This window comes from Haliotis asinina, chromosome 4 (assembly GCF_037392515.1).
Source record: "Haliotis asinina isolate JCU_RB_2024 chromosome 4, JCU_Hal_asi_v2, whole genome shotgun sequence".
In the NCBI taxonomy this organism is placed as follows: domain Eukaryota; kingdom Metazoa; phylum Mollusca; class Gastropoda; order Lepetellida; family Haliotidae; genus Haliotis; species Haliotis asinina.
This window is the reverse complement of record NC_090283.1, coordinates 43780997-43797729: the sequence shown is the minus strand read 5'-3', so window position 1 is coordinate 43797729 and position 16733 is coordinate 43780997. Positions and strand designations below refer to the sequence as shown.

Below are 16733 nucleotides of genomic sequence, written 5' to 3'. Positions count from 1 at the left end.
CATGCAACACGGTCATTTACCTGAGGTTGCATCAGGTGCAAGTAGATTTTATTTCCTTAAATTGAGACCTGAGAGAAAGATTTGGCTTAGAAACACTCTTCAGTAACCCTTGCTTGTCATAAGAGGTGAGTAGAAGGATTGGATTGTCAGGCTAATCTATTGGTTGATACATATCATCTATTTCTTAATGCTTGGATCAATGCTCATCCTCTTGATCACTGGACTGTCTGGTTAGAGCTGATTATTTACATATAGCTGGAATATTGCTAAAAGCTGCATGTAACAATACTCACTCACTCACTCCTTGCAAACAATACAACACTGGGAAGTGTCCCAAGAATGAGTATGATGCACTAATTATCACAACCTGCTTGAGTTGCAGCAACTTCTCAGACATGTCCATGACCCTTTGGAGCAAATAACACATTTCATTCAAATGACAGTTTCTAAACACCAATGTGTATTCATACCTTTCAGTCATGTGAGCCAAATGGTACCCAAATGACTCAACAATCGTCTTGGGACCTTACGGGTGAGCTTCATAAATTTGTTACCTAATAAGGCAGATGAAAGAATTTCAAACCTTTTGACTTTCCGGACAGGTATCATATGTGAGAGGGCATTACTGTACTTCTGGAATCTATTTTCCCGTCTTGGGGACAGCGAAAATCCTGCTTCAGACTTCGCCTCAATTTCCAAAATCCTGGAACAACAAATATGAACATCAGACAAGTAATATTCAAGTAAACCACATAAAACGCTCAGTCATACAACACACACAGCTTAAACTCAGCAGAGGTTGATTGAAGGGATCAGTTCCCCAGAAGACAGTTTTAAGGAGGTTCCAGTGTACAAGTATACCCATCCTCGATATCTCCAGGGTATACGTTCTGGTAAGTCTCCACTATACCCTGGATACATCTACGGCTCGTCAAGATAATTTTATTACCTCCCTTGGCTGGCTCAGCATTCTCACAGTCAGCCAGTCAGCTAAGCTGCCGTTACAACCGAGCTTGCCAGTGTCAACAAAGACAGTAGTTGCAACTGCGAAGGTTTGTTCACAGTGTGACTCACATTTTGGGGAAATCATGCAGACAAATTGCAATGTCTCTTTCTCTCTCTCTCTCCCATGCTCGATATCTCCAGGGTATACGTTCCGATAAGTCTCCACTATACCCTGGATGCATCTACAGCCAAGACTGATAAATTTATTAGCTCCCTTGGCTGGCTTTTTATCCAATCAGGTGCATACAATCACAACTCACTTTCGCTTTTAAAATTTTCTAAACAATTAAACTTGGCAACACAAACCATGGAGATGTTCTCTGAAAGAGGCAGAAGTAGTTCTTGCATATATCTTTTGCTAAATTTTCAGACCTATCAATGTGTCTGTATGATTTCCCCAAAATCTGAGTTGCACTGCAGACTTCGCAAAACAAACCTTCGCAGCTATCTTTGTTGACACTGGCAAGTTCAGTTGTAATGGCGGCTTGGCTGACTGGCTACTGTGATGTAGATGTAGATGCATCCAGGGTATAGTGGAGATTCATTGTAAAGTATAACCTAGAGATATCAAGGATGATGTATACTGTGATCTGCGAAGATCAGTTATCTCAATCTAATGAGTATCAAATTCACTGAGAGATATGTAGGACAGTATGTGAGGAACAGTTTATTTTAGTCCCAACAGTGTTGAAACATATTCACATCTATTAAGCACCATCAAACTGTTTCTTCCCCTTCCCACAGCAATAAAATCAGCATTCTTATAAAAACCTGAACTGTATCGCAGATAAATCGCTTGCATGAAACATGTATTTATGGAATATTTAAGTGCAGCCACAAAATGCGGGTTAAGAGATGTGGGTTAAAACTGACCTCCAGTAAACTATGTTTGTTGTAACACTGGCAACTAAGGGGATTGGGTGGTGAGACTCGCTGACTTGGTGGACACGCGTCATCGTATCCCAATTATATTGATCGGTGCTCATGAGTTGATCACTTGAACCCCAATAATACTGATCGGTGCTCATGATGTTGATCACTTGATTGTCTTGACGAGCGTTAATTATTTACAGACTGCCTATGTAGCTGTAATATTGCTGTGTGTGGCGTTAAACAATAAACAATGAAATTCAAAAAGCAAACACCAATACCTCTAGACCTAAAGGCTGTACCAGTATGTAATAGGTTATGCATAACTAACTCACTGCAGCAAAAAAAAACAACCTTCACCTTAGGATGCCTGACAAGAGCAAACATGTTCATAATGTACCTTGCTCAAAGCTTTGTCAATCATGATGTAATGAGTTAGGGATGTTATTCATAAGAACAGGAAAAAAAATTATTGAGACATGCACTGATGAATCTAGAGTTTGTGGCTCTTTGAAAACATGTATTACTTACAGGTCTGGCAAGCAGGGATTCAACACTCACAGTGTACAAGAATACTGAAGTTTTATAGTGATGTGCATGAACTTGTGTGTGTGACTTCTTTTAAAAAATATATGTTTTACTCTGATGAGGTGAGGTGAAAATAGAATTAACATCATGTAATATTATATATTAAATCAGCAGTGTGCATGCAAATGTAAGGGGTCGCTTGGCTAGTTCAAACTAAAGCCACTATAATCAAAGATAATAGTCTTCGTCCATGGAGATACAATGTCTCAGTTTTAAAAGAATATCCAAGAAGTGATTTCGCTATTGACAACCTGCCCTGATGCATGTTAAGAATGGCTGTTGCAGGTTACCTTCAGTAACAGGTTGCACTCGGTGCAGGTAACAGGCATATTATAGGTGTCATCTTTTTTAAACTCAGAGGGGTTGTGGGGTAGCCCAGTGGTTAAAGCAGACGCTCATCACGCCAAAGGCCAAAGTTTGATTCCCCACATGAGAGCACATGAAGCCCATTTCTGGTGTCCCCGGTGTGACATTGCAGGTATGTTGCTAGAAGCAGCGTAAAACAATACTAACTCATTTTATTAGGAGGCAAAAAATATGAAATAAGTTTCTCTCCTCATTTGTGTACTCATGAATCAGGACCTAGATTTTCGAAGCTCTCTTAGCGCTAAGACAGTCGTAAGTGCCATACGTTAATATTAACTTACGACTATCTTAGCGCTAAGAGAGCTTCGAAAACCTAGCCCCTGTATGATAGCAGTTATCATATGATTAAGATTGATATATAAAGGTAATGCAAATCTGGAACAGAATTATTTGTCGTGTCTCATAATAGGTTCCAGTTCTGTTGCCTGTATGTGATACGGAGTTAAGAACATTAAGGTGATAGACCTAGTGTGTTTGCAAATCAGAGACAGGCTGTACTCATTTGATGGCGACTAAATTTCAACTGGACACCAACTCGTAGAGACAAGAAAAAGCTTTAACCACAAGGCTTTACTAAGTAGCCCAACAGCGGCCCACAAAAAAATACAGAATGAACGAGAAAAATATGTATTGATAGCGTCCAGCTGACACACAATATTTTAGTTCTACAGTGATAAAGCAAAGGACATGAGGTCTTGGTTACGCACAGAAAAAAACCCACAAGTTTAATGAATCAAACACGCAAGTGTTGATCTTATCGTCTTTTGCACAACACCTGAAGATCCTGGTTACAAGTGCAACTCATGCTTGTCGTAAGAGGTGACTAACAGGACTGGGATCTCGGGATCTAGTATCTCAGCTGCACAGACAAATGCTCATGAAGTCAATCACTAAATTATCTTGTCCAGTCTCGATTATTTACAGATGCCACCATATAACTGAAATATTGCTCAATGCAGTGTTAAACAACAAACAAACAAAAAACACTATAAATAATTTATGTAACATCCGATGATAAACGATGACAGCTATTTTCCTTCTTCCTGACATTAAATAGGTCTCTGACAATCTGACATTACGTCTATTATGTTTCGCAATTTCATGCAGGAGTAGGTTAACTGTCATTGCCTTTAAAATATGTTTGAAGTTCATTGATTACATTGCACAGTGATTAAATAACACACCAAATCACAGCAGCTGATTTCTTTATATTTCAAGTTTAGACGAAAAAATCAATGTGATATCAGTCTTCCAAGATGCATGATATCAATTTCTGTGAGAAAACTTCACACCATTTGACGATCAAACGATCATTTGATCAGCAAGAATGATGGGCATGAATTTTTTACAACCTATCAGGTAATGTCTTTTATTATCTGTTTTACGCTGCTTATTCAGTACTAATTTCGTTCAAGGATCATGATTAAACATGCACCTAAGAATTATCAGCATTGTTGTATTTGTCCTTCACTTAATAATGACTTCCTCATAATTTCATATGTGGGACGGGTTTCTGATGCACACATGGCACCATCCACAACAGGTGGCAGACAGAAAAAAGTCACAATGATTTGTTTGTCTCAGTGCACTTAGCAATATCCCAGCTATAGAACGGTCTGGACCAGACAATCCAGTGATCAACAACCTACACAATTGGGATATGATGGCTTATCTTTCCTTCACCTGAAATACATTCATTTCAAGGACACTTTAACAAATTTACTTGTCACCCCTCATAGGAAGATGACAACTGGGAAAAAAATATTACCTGCTGCCATGGTAACTGGTAAAACTCTCCACTGAGAAGCTGTATCACATCATAATATGACTCACGCAATGTACAGAGTTTGAAAACCGTTTGATTAGCTGGTTTTGAGTTCACTACGTACACAATCTTTTCACCGACTGTATTTCTACTATTTTACACACTGAATCGCTTGCACACTCAACACAACTGGCCAATTTCAAAGCAGTTTCAAGCTTGTCAGAATATGTTTTACTCGTTTTAAAAATCCAGTCAGAGGCAGACAATTTTTTACATGTAATATAGTCAGTAGAAACCTTACCGATTTTCAAAATAAGACAAAATTATATATTTTGTATGAAGTTTTGTTGCAGTGTTATCTCATTCTGCCAGCAAAAAGGTGTACATCAGAGTGTATTACCCTCAAAAAAGCAGACAACTTATAATCTGTCAACCTAGAGAGCAAGCCAGAAAGTCACAATGGGGGCAATTCATGGCTCCCAAACAATTAACAACAGATCCTGGCCTGACTAGGGGATGAAACTCTGTGTAGCAAAGTAAAGTGAGTGAGTGAGTGAGTGAGTGAGTGAGTGAGTGAGTGAGTGAGTGAGTGAGTGAGTGAGTGAGTGAGTGAGTGAGTGAGTGAGTGAGTGAGTGAGTGAGTGAGTGAGTGAGTGAGTGAATATGGTTTCTTATGCCACTTTTAGCAATATCATGGTGGGGGGACAAGAGAAATTGGGTTCACATGCTGTACTCGTGAGGAATTGAACCCGGGTCTTCAGCGCCACAAGCAAATGCTTCAACTGCCAGGATACCCCTCCCCCCCAGAAAAGCAAAGCCTGAGAAACATTTTATTAATCTACATTATGTGTCAAAAGATGAACACAAATCAACAGGACCTAAAAACCTGATAACAAATTCAACAAACCTAACTGCAGCAGGTTCGACCTCAAAGTAGATTGACCTCACAGATGTTTACATGCAGTTAGGAGGAAGTAGAGCAGTGGTACTTCCTCCTAATAAAGGCTTGCTAATCTCGACATGCATGATATTGAGGATGAGGGCAAGTATTGTTGCATCTTACGAGTCGCCTTACGATTCATTCTGAGCTTCACACAATATCAGAACAGATTTGTAACAAGATCCACTTCGTTTTTGTCGTGTTGTTAAATGATAATGATTATAATCTCATGCAGTTGAGGAAGGCAACTGTATCCCCTAATAACAGAACCAGTAAGGGAAGAGCATTTGGTTTAAATCATGGCATCAAATATGAATACGAGTGAGTTCGTGAGAGAGTGATTATACATGGTTTTATGCCACTTTTAGCATTATTACAGCAATATCACGACAAAGGATACCAGAAATTGGTTTCACACATTGTACCCATGTTTGAATAAAACCCAGCCCTTCAGCATGACCAGCATTCACTTTAACCACCCCAACGCCATAGAGTGAATTATATAACAATGTTTAATGTTTGAAACTACAATAATTGTCAGAATTAGGCAGCTAAATATACATTAATACATAACAAAAGTCACTCAATCAGTACGTCTGATAGTTCAGACAGGCGCCAAACAACACAACACACATTTCTTATATTAGAGACAGTTTGAAAGGCCGAGACCATGCAGCGGGCGTGGATAGGTTTCATGACACTGATCTGGAGATCAACAGCTTCACCGACACTGACTAAACTGGTCCTTCATCAGTGCCAATTTATTAGAGTCATTCCATTTAATTTAATCCTTTTGAACTGTTTTAAGCTTATCTGGCCTATGCAGCAAGTGTTCTTTTTAGGAAAACTTCACCGACTGCATACATGCGGAAGTACACCACTGAATGGTGTTCAAGATTAGCGGCAAACTTTAGAATTAGGCAAGCCGCAAAAATATCGTGACATAAAAACGTCTGTTGGTCGCCACTCGCAAAAATATCATGAAACAAAACTTTTGTCATTTACAGTATACAATAAAAAGTATCAGTTAATTTGCACATGTTTGTTAAACCCACAAAAAACAACAAAATATGTAATAGTTGTCTCTTCAGAAACACTGCCGTGTTTAAGCTTTATGCAATGTAAGCTGTGAGTCCCAATATCACCATAGACAAACCTTAATCCTCATTTAATATTCAGTGACAATATCCTTAAAAGCACTTACCTACCTCTGTATATTATGAGTCTTGATCAAACACTAATTACCTAAATAATCAACTAAAACAAAATATGTCTCCCAATATAAAGTTGACGAATAAGTATGCTTTAACATCAATCTTGGCAATATTCCAGCAATGTCACTGCATGGACACCAGAAATGGGCTTCACACATTGTATCCAAGTGGAGAATCGAAACCCCTGACTTCAGTGAGATAGGTGGATATCTTAACCTTTAGGCTATCGTCTAGGTTGCATAGAATCCTCAAACACTCAGTAGTTATCCGTCAAACTTGCACAAGGTACAAGTAAGTTTTTGAGAAATAAATAAAAAATAAATCTAACATTATAAGCATAAATATGTCAGTTCACTTTTTTTCTAAACTTTGAATAGCTATGGCACCAAAATTTTGCTATTTATAAATGTGTCTGGGCTATGACAACTCTTGAAAACAGGATCCGCTGCATCTCTGGGTTGCTATGGTTTTATGCATACTACATCATGGAAATAAGTTTATGTGCACTGAAATATCTTATGTTTTAGCACAAAACATTGCAACTGGAATTTTGGCTGGTGCAGCTGGGTTCTTATCATAAGTTGCACCTGGTGCAAGTAGGTTAACATCTCTTAAATAGCCTCAGCCCTCTGATCACTGTCACCCCTCTATCCATCAAACACTAATTGTGCAAAATAGTTGCATCATGTTGAATAGTTCTCATAAAATCTCAAAATCATTGTTGCCACTGTCATCATTGTGGTCGTCGTCATCATCATCATCATCATCATCATCATCATCATCATCATCATCATCATCATCATCAAGTCTGTGTGTGAGTCTAAGTCAAGTCTATTGCTTGTTCAATATTGTATATATCTGTTAGCTACCTACATGTGTGATATTCATGTAAATGTATCTGTATGCATTATATTACGCAATTTCTGTGTGTCTACCTGTTGAAGCTCTCCATTTTAACAAGAACACGATAGTCACATCATTTCACTTAATGAAATAAAAGTACACCTCAAGATATGAGACAAAAAAAAACACATAAAAATCTCATCTTGTGAAAAAGAAAATCATCATTTTCCATAAAGGAACTGTCATGGGTGAAAAAACCTGGAACTCCTAGAGATATGCTTGTTAAATATCACAACTGTTGCAAATGCATCGTGGGAATTCTACACACCAGCATCAACCGCTGGAAAAAGAGGAAACATCAAGAAAGCATCAAGATCCAAATAAAGAAGCCCCAAATCGAGACAAAGGCATTTACATTCGCAGTGTGTACACCACTGTACTATAACCAACAGCTTTGTCTTACATTGTTACACTGTTAATCCATTGGCTTTATCCCACTTGTATTGCTATACTGTTATCCCTACATTGTTGTCTTTGTTATCATCCTAACTAATTGGCATCGTGATTATATTCTTTTTTTTTATCATTGTTATTATTTCACTCTTTTCATCCATTTTACGGTATAAGTTGTTCACTGGTCACGAGGGGGCCATGGGCTCATGTACCCTCGAGGGTTGTTTATGTTCCCCGAGCCTTGCGAGCCCATGGCCCCCGATCGATAAGTGAAGAACATATGTATCTTACCGAACACTTGAATTTTAATTTTGAACTGTTTGAAGCACTTCTGCGAATCGCCACTTTGCAGATGACACAAGGTAAACAGATTTAGAGTTATCTCCCTTTCATCGATTTTCAATCGCAAAAAACATCATTCATTTCCATGCTTGATGTGTGATTCAATGTTATTTGAGATAAGAAAGTACTACCATGAAGCACCAGAAGGGTTCGTAGTTCCCAGCAGTATACATTGAAAATAATACATCGCCTGTAGTGAGTGAGTGAGTGAGTGAGTTTGGTTTTACACCGCTTTTAGCAATATTCCAGCAATATCACAGCGGGGGGACACCAGAAAAATGGCCTCACACATTGTACCCTTGTGGGGTATCGAACCCGGGTCTTCGGCGTGCCGAGCGAACGCTTTAACCACTAGGCTACCCCACCGCTCTCACATCACCTGTAAGCGGGGTACAGTGAAAATAATAGGATAGCGCTTAGCCAATCAGAAAGTGACATTCATGTGTGAGGTAAGATAAAATTATGTATACATAGCATACAGTCAAACCCCGTTGTGTCGAACTCGTCGGGTCCAAGGGGAAAGTTCGACTTATCCGAGTGTTCGACACATCCATCAGCATTGAAAAGACCAAGAACCAACACGACCATGGTGCTTAACACATCGTTATTTTGCAGTAGGATACACATACGAAAAATATATCTTTGCAATAAACGTTTACGGCAGTATTGATCTTTAAATTGCAAATGTAAATCAATTCAATCACTTTATTTGTCATGGCAAATAAATATGCATACAAAAAGATAAGAACAAGAATAATTTAACAAACTCACAAGCGATCCCATTTAGTTGACAACACTAATTCATTTTCAGTCAGTATAAAAAGTTGTATAGTTCAATGTACCAAGTTGGTCAGACTAACTTTTCTGCTTGTGCCATCAATAAAGCACCGCTTACATTAGCATTTACCATTTCAAAAGTGCTTCCTCAACATCATCAAATTTACCAGTACGCATTCTCTTAGGAGAAGGTGAAATGCTTGACTGAACAAATGCCTCTTTGATTTTATCAGCATTTTTAATCCATGTAGAAAGTGTATTTCTGGGTATGCCAAATTCAGTTGCAATTTCTGCTTTGGATTTTCCACCCGACTCCACAGCTATGACAGCCTCGTATTTTGTCTCTATTGTCCTCACAGATAATTTTCGCTTTTTATAGGTGTAACGTGCGATCCAGTTATCCCCCCTGGCTGATCGGGTCCTTCGCTGAATTGTTCTGCCATGTTACTAACCGTACTGGTTAAAAAAATTGATCCTACACCTTAAATACTAAACCAAAAACAAAACATCAATTTAGATAATCCAACTCCGTTTTCCTCACTTCTCATTTTGTATTTTCAAGGAAATCACATGACCTCTAACATAGACTGTCACATGACAACAACATGCGCCATTGTTTGTTTAGAGATATCCTGTCGGTCCGTGATCAACGTGTCACTGGTAACAAGTTAATTATGGTTAATTGTTTGAGTAAAGTTCAGTTGGTAAGTGTGCTGACAATGTGTGTATAGATGCGTAGTTAAACATATCACTTGTCGACACATGTCGAGTCCGTTAAGCGTTACTTTTGATCTTTAGGTAGCATGTTTATGAGGATGACTTCCGATTGCGTGACTGAAGTTTTCAGTTGCAACAACCAGCTTTGACAGTTTGAGACAAAAGGGTAAATTTGTACTTGTTAGAGATTTTGGGGACCTTAAAATGAGTTCGACACAACCGGGAATTCGACACATCTAGTTCGACACATCAGGGTAAAAATAATGATAAATATAAGGAAATCGGCAGGGACCAAAATGTCAGTTCGACACATCCGAGAATTCGTCTCAACCGAGTTCGAGACAATGGGGTTCGACTGTATATGTGTATATGGATATACAGAGGATTGTGTCTCGTTTAGAAATGCTAAAAAGGATATATGTACAAGGACATCGCAAATGTACAGATGGTTAGGACTGACGTAATATGATAAAACCAGGTTACTAGATAACGCCATTGATGTACACAATATTGTCATTCATGTCAAAGATTTTTTTACTACAAGCACATGTGGAGTAAAACGTACATAGAGAGTGATTATATTGTTATCTTTGTACATAATCTCCCACCTTGCGCTATGCAAGCTTTTATATTTTTTATCGAAAAACATTCACTCTATGAACAGATTCAGAATATGAGGGAGCAAGAATTAGCTCTGAAACGTCACATAAAAATAAAAAAGAACTTCTTATCCATAAAAACATGTCATGTATTCACGAAAAATACTATCATGAAGTGAGGGATTGTGTTATAAGAAGCTATGATCTGCTAACCCATCTTGAAAAACACCAAGGTCGGTTAAAAGAATTCCTGAATTTTTATGCTTATTTTAAACTAGATGTTTGAGGAGGTGATATATTTTCCCTTTTTCTTTGATCATATTGAGAGTGTTTGACAGAAAACCAGGTGTGTACAGTACACTTGATTCTGACATTACCACAAGAATAAGGCCATTGCAAGTGGGACCAGCTGAACAAAAACAGAAGTCACATGAGATAAAAATGTGCTGTGTCATCATGATATGGCTAGGATTGGTGTTTAAAACTCTAATCTGTCTCACAATCTCTGAACCAAAGTATTATCCCCTCCTGCCAGCCCTCCCTGTAACGCTAAATCCTAGTCTGTCTCACAGTCCCTGAACCATATTATTTTCCCTACTGCCAACCCTCCCAGTAACGCTAAATCCTAGTCTCTCAGTCCCTGAACCACATTATTTTCCCCTACTGCCAGCCTTCCTTGTAATGCTAAATCCTAGTCTGTCTCACAGTCCCTGAACCATATTATTTTCCCCTACTGCCAGCCTTCCCTGTAATGCTAAATCCTAGTCTGTCTCACAGTCCCTGAACCACATTATTTCCCCTACTGCCAGCCCTCCCTGTAATGCTAAATCCTAGTCTGTCTCACAGTCCCTGAACCATTTTATTTTCCCTACTGCCAGCCCTCCCTGTAATGCTAAATCCTAGTCTGTCTCACAGTCCCTGAACCATATTATTTCCCCTACTGCCAGCCCTCCCTGTAATGCTAAATCCTAGTCTGTCTCACAGTCTCTGAACCACATTATTTTCCCCTACTGCCAGCCTTCCCTGTAATGCTAAATCCTAGTCTGTCTCACAGTCCCTGAACCATTTTATTTTCCCTACTGCCAGCCCTCCCTGTAATGCTAAATCCTAGTCTGTCTCACAGTCCCTGAACCATTTTATTTTCCCCTACTGCCAGCCCTCCCTGTAATGCTAAATCCTAGTCTGTCTCACAGTCCCTGAACCATATTATTTTCCCCTACTGCCAGCCCTCCCTGTAATGCTAAATCCTAGTCTGTCTCACAGTCTCTGAACCACACTATTTTCCCTACTGCCAGCCCTCCCTGTAATGCTAAATCCTAGTCTGTCTCACAGTCTCTGAACCACATTATTTTCCCTACTGCCAGCCTTCCCTGTAATGCTAAATCCTAGTCTGTCTCACAGTCCCTGAACCATATTATTTTCCCTACTGCCAGCCCTCCCTGTAATGCTAAATCCTAGTCTGTCTCACAGTCCCTGAACCATATTATATTCCCCTACTGCCAGCCCTCCCTGTAATGCTAAATCCTAGTCCGTCTCACAGTCCCTGAACCATATTATTTTCCCTACTGCCAGCCTTCCCTGTAATGCTAAATCCTAGTCTGTCTCACAGTCTCTGAACCACATTATTTTCCCTACTGCCAACCCTCCCTGTAATGCTAAATCCTAGTCTGTCTCACAGTCCCTGAACCATTTTATTTTCCCCTACTGCCAGCCCTCCCTGTAATGCTAAATCCTAGTCTGTCTCACAGTCCCTGAACCATTTTATTTTCCCTACTGCCAGCCCTCCCTGTAATGCTAAATCCTAGTCTGTCTCACAGTCCCTGAACCATTTTATTTTCCCCTACTGCCAGCCTTCCCTGTAATGCTAAATCCTAGTCTGTCTCACAGTCCCTGAACCATTTTATTTTCCCCTACTGCCAGCCTTCCCTGTAATGCTAAATCCTAGTCTGTCTCACAGTCCCTGAACCATATTATTTTCCCCTACTGCCAGCCCTCCCTGTAATGCTAAATCCTAGTCTGTCCCACAGTCCCTGAACCATTTTATTTTCCCTACTGCCAGCCCTCCCTGTAATGCTAAATCCTAGTCTGTCTCACAGTCCCTGAACCACATTATTTTCCCCTACTGCCAGCCTTCCTTGTAATGCTAAATCCTAGTCTGTCTCACAGTCCCTGAACCACATTATTTTCCCTACTGCCAGCCCTCCCTGTAATGCTAAATCCTAGTCCGTCTCACAGTCCCTGAACCATATTATTTTCCCTACTGCCAGGCCTCCCTGTAATGCTAAATCCTAGTCTGTCTCACAGTCCCTGAACCATTTTATTTGTATTGTCAATTTGTACACAGGAAAGTAATACAATATTTTTTGAATAAACTTCTTAAAGTATCAACTGAAAAAAAAATGTCAGTGTTGTAACAAGTATACTAGTAATTTTTTGGCTCTTTGATGTCAGATGTCAGATTTTCCACTTTTGTCATTATTTACAAATTATTTCCTTTTTCAAATATAAATGAAATTATTTCTTTATTCTCACAAATTTAATTGTAAATTTGTCCAAACAAACATCATGGGTACTTCAACCCATGGTGCCTTCATGACCAGTGAACAACTGATATTATCTTACACATGAATGTCGCTTTCTCATTGGCTAAGCACTATTCTATTATTTTCAAAGTACACCCCTGGGAATTCCAAACACTTCTGTTGCTTCATGGTAGTACACACATCAATCACGAAAACTACCAATGTTTTGCGATTGAAAATCGATGAAAGGGAGATAACTCTAAATCTGTTTACCTTGTGTCATCTGCAAAATGGCGATTCGCCTCGCATTCAACAGCAATGCTTCAAACAGTTCAAAATTAAAATTCAGGTGTTCCGTAAGATAAATACGTTGGTATAAATATTGGTATTTCATTTTAAATCTTTAAAAAATATATACAAATGACCTGAAATTTAAACTTGAGGCACAAGTAAAGTACTGGTAACGTCACTTTCCACTGAAAGTGGTTTTTCTTCCAAAATAAGGAAAAAAAACCTCAATTTGTCCTAAGAATAACAAACACGTATAACATTTGACATTATTATGAGTAAGAAATTACATTTTAATTGGATCACATGAATTTTGACAAAAAATAATTTGACATTGCAAAAATGCAAATTTCAAAGCTGAAAAGTAACATGATCAACAAAATAGCATGCATTATAAATTGCTGTTCAAACAATTCACTAATTTTACAATTCACTAATGAAAAAATGGTTCAACCAGCTGTGCTGCGCTCCGCCCATTGTAAGTGCATGTGCAGTCATGGATTACGTTCGCACATGTGTGAACCGGGATAAGCGACTCGTACAAACACAGCAAGTGATGCGTGCAAGCATTATCACTACTGTCGAAGTTTGAGAACATGTTTTCAAGAATGTGTAGCATTAGAAATACTCATTTCATAGCTAAAAATTGCTCAGCTTGAAAACTAAAGCGTTTCAATACATGTCTGTGGAAACATAGAAAAATATATTGAATGTAACAAGCTGTCTCTGTCACTTACAAAACACAATGTATCTTTACTGACACCTATGTGTCTACCTGCCTGTCTGCTAATGACAACCTGATGTACACAACTTCAATCATTGAATACATGCATTTGAACTTAAACACCTATCAGGATATACACCAGAAACAGAATGCAATGATTTATGGCTCGTGCACCTGGGGTCTGTCTAAGTTACATTATGCAATTACACAGACTGACTTTTTTGTTTTTCTGTGGGTTTCAAACAAACTGCATCTGTTTTCCCGGCTGACTGAATTGAATGGAAACCAGTGCAAACTCAGACTGTCAGTTTCAAGTTTCGGTTTGTACTTGGACGAAGGATAGTTTTCAGTCACACATTAGTTCACCATCACAGTATTTGTTGATTGGATCAAACAGAAACGCAGAGAACATAACGTGTATATACAAAACCCAGCATCTCTACATTATTTATGGATAACATCTTCTACTGTATATGATGCAATGCTTCCGTAATTATTCTTATACCATTATCATTCTTGCTTGACAACGGTATATGAATTCATAACAAAACGTTTCATCATATACAATATAAGTAGTTTTTATTCATAAAAAAATTACTCACCAAACAGATAGTCTCTGCGTGTTTTGGCAAGTGGACCAACCAATGAAATGTCTTCGTTACACTTGAGTGCCCACCCACCCGCACTGACCATGTTCGGTGCTTTGTTTCAAGGGAAGTGCAAAATATTGCAATTTTATTTGCAACTATAGGCTTATAATTTGATTTGATTTTTTCACAATCAACAATGTGTATTATATGTCATGAATAAGTGATAACTGTGTTTTAATTATGTTTGATTTTTTGTTTGCAAAACATCTGATATCTTTGAATTGAAAATGTAGATACCAACAACATTAAACTTGAAAAATGTCACTGCTGTTACAAAATCTGTCCATGATAATGGCAGTGACCATTATGGCAGTGACATACACAAACAATATCAGTTTTAAAACAATAACTTGTCCCCAAAATTTACTGAGCTCATGGTTTTCTGCACTTGCCATCAAGCAAGATTGGATCATGGAGCTCACAAATGAGGCTAAAGCAGGTAATGCTATCCAACCTGTGTAAGTTAGTCGCAATGTTACAGACCTGGCTGGTCCAGAATTATTTATTTACACCCCCTGAGTGCGCTGACAAACAAACAAACAAACAAACAAACATAATAGTCTCTTCAGCTATCTTGGGCATGATCTTTTTGTAGAAATCAAAGTACAAGGTCATATGATGACAAGCATGAAATTTTATGACCAGTCATCTTGCACAGGAAATATCCATTAACTGGGACACACTTGCGTGTTTGACTTTCTAAATTAAGAGTGGTAGTATCTATATCATATGTAGGGATAAACTTTTCGGAGGACAGAAATGCTGTTCTTGCAAGATTTCCATTGGGCACCTGACAAGTAATTTAAGCGTGTACCTTAAGGAAAATGTGTGCAAATACTTTTTAATGATCCAATAAAACTTAAAACAGGAAAGCAATTATTTGATTGCAAGTTAGTGTGAAGCCCATTTCTGGTGTCCCCATAGTGATATTGCTGGAATATTGCTAAAAGAAGCATAAAACTGAATCTTACTGGCAATGAAGGATAAGTTCGACCGACAAGGCACGGCAAACACGTTTAGTTCGTGAAGAGTAGAGCAGATGTAGGCTAGTGCATGACAATGAAATTGAACCTGTGCGTAGCTGCTCACACCTTGCTCATAAGACTCTCACATGATCAGTGCAGCGGTTGGTTCAGCCCGGGCCCCTGTCTCTCACAATGGCAAATGCAAGTGGGTGGCATTCGTACATCCTAATATCAGTCAGTAGTCAGGTCAGTGCTCAACTTATCCTTGTTTGCAAGTAAACATCGTATAAACATGTAAATCGGAGAGCTGGATTTACTCACAAGACCATAAGAATAGTTTAGTTTCATTTATCCTGGATCCGTAAGCTTAGAAATACTATGCTGGTATTCAGATTGATTAACATCGCCAATACAACAATACACATTTTCTTAGGGTGCGAAAATAGGCTTGGAATCATTTGAAATGGCCAGATGTATCGCATTTTCCAATAAAATTTTCATGAATAAATAATGGCATGTATTATTGTAATATCTGTTGTGCACCTTGGCACAAAGAAAATATTTCATCTGTATCATTTCAATATTCACAGATGAAGCACTATTTATTCAATTAAGAAATTTTAATGGTTCACACAAAACAATGAAACACATGTATTCAGACACTACTGATTTTAATTATAGTGTTTATCCACCTGCCCAGACAACTAAGAGTGTTGAATAATTGTTTACTGACAGGTAAAACAGGACAAATAATACTTAGGCCTCCAAAATATATGTCCATTTATCTATTACATGCCTTTTAAAAGTAGTGTAGGTCACAGGTCAATTTTATCCTTTTTTTTTTTTTAACTTTTTCCGAAATCTAGCAATAGGGTTGTTCATGCCTTGGGCATTTCTATTTTGAACATGATTTGTATGGTTTGTGTGCTTTGTGTGTTTGTTATGTAACACTGGACTCAGCCATATTGAAACTTGAAGCTATATGGCAGTGGTGTGTAAGACAATCCAGTGATCAACATCATAAACATTGACCCACATAAATGGGATACGATCATGACTTAAATAAACATTGACCCACATAAATGGGATACGATCACGATCATGA

At 38.4% G+C, this 16733-nt stretch overlaps 1 protein-coding gene across 2 annotated transcripts in view; it reads right to left on the bottom strand.

The window, feature by feature from the left end:
• The window catches only part of LOC137281590 (ATP-binding cassette sub-family C member 5-like), a 95706-nt gene that overhangs the window by 48223 nt on the left and 30750 nt on the right, over positions 1 to 16733 (bottom strand). For both annotated transcript variants that reach the window (XM_067812922.1, XM_067812921.1), the window contains exon 4: positions 584 to 703. In XM_067812922.1, coding sequence (XP_067669023.1) covers positions 584 to 703 — 120 coding nt within the window. The remainder of the gene's footprint in view (positions 1 to 583; positions 704 to 16733) is intronic.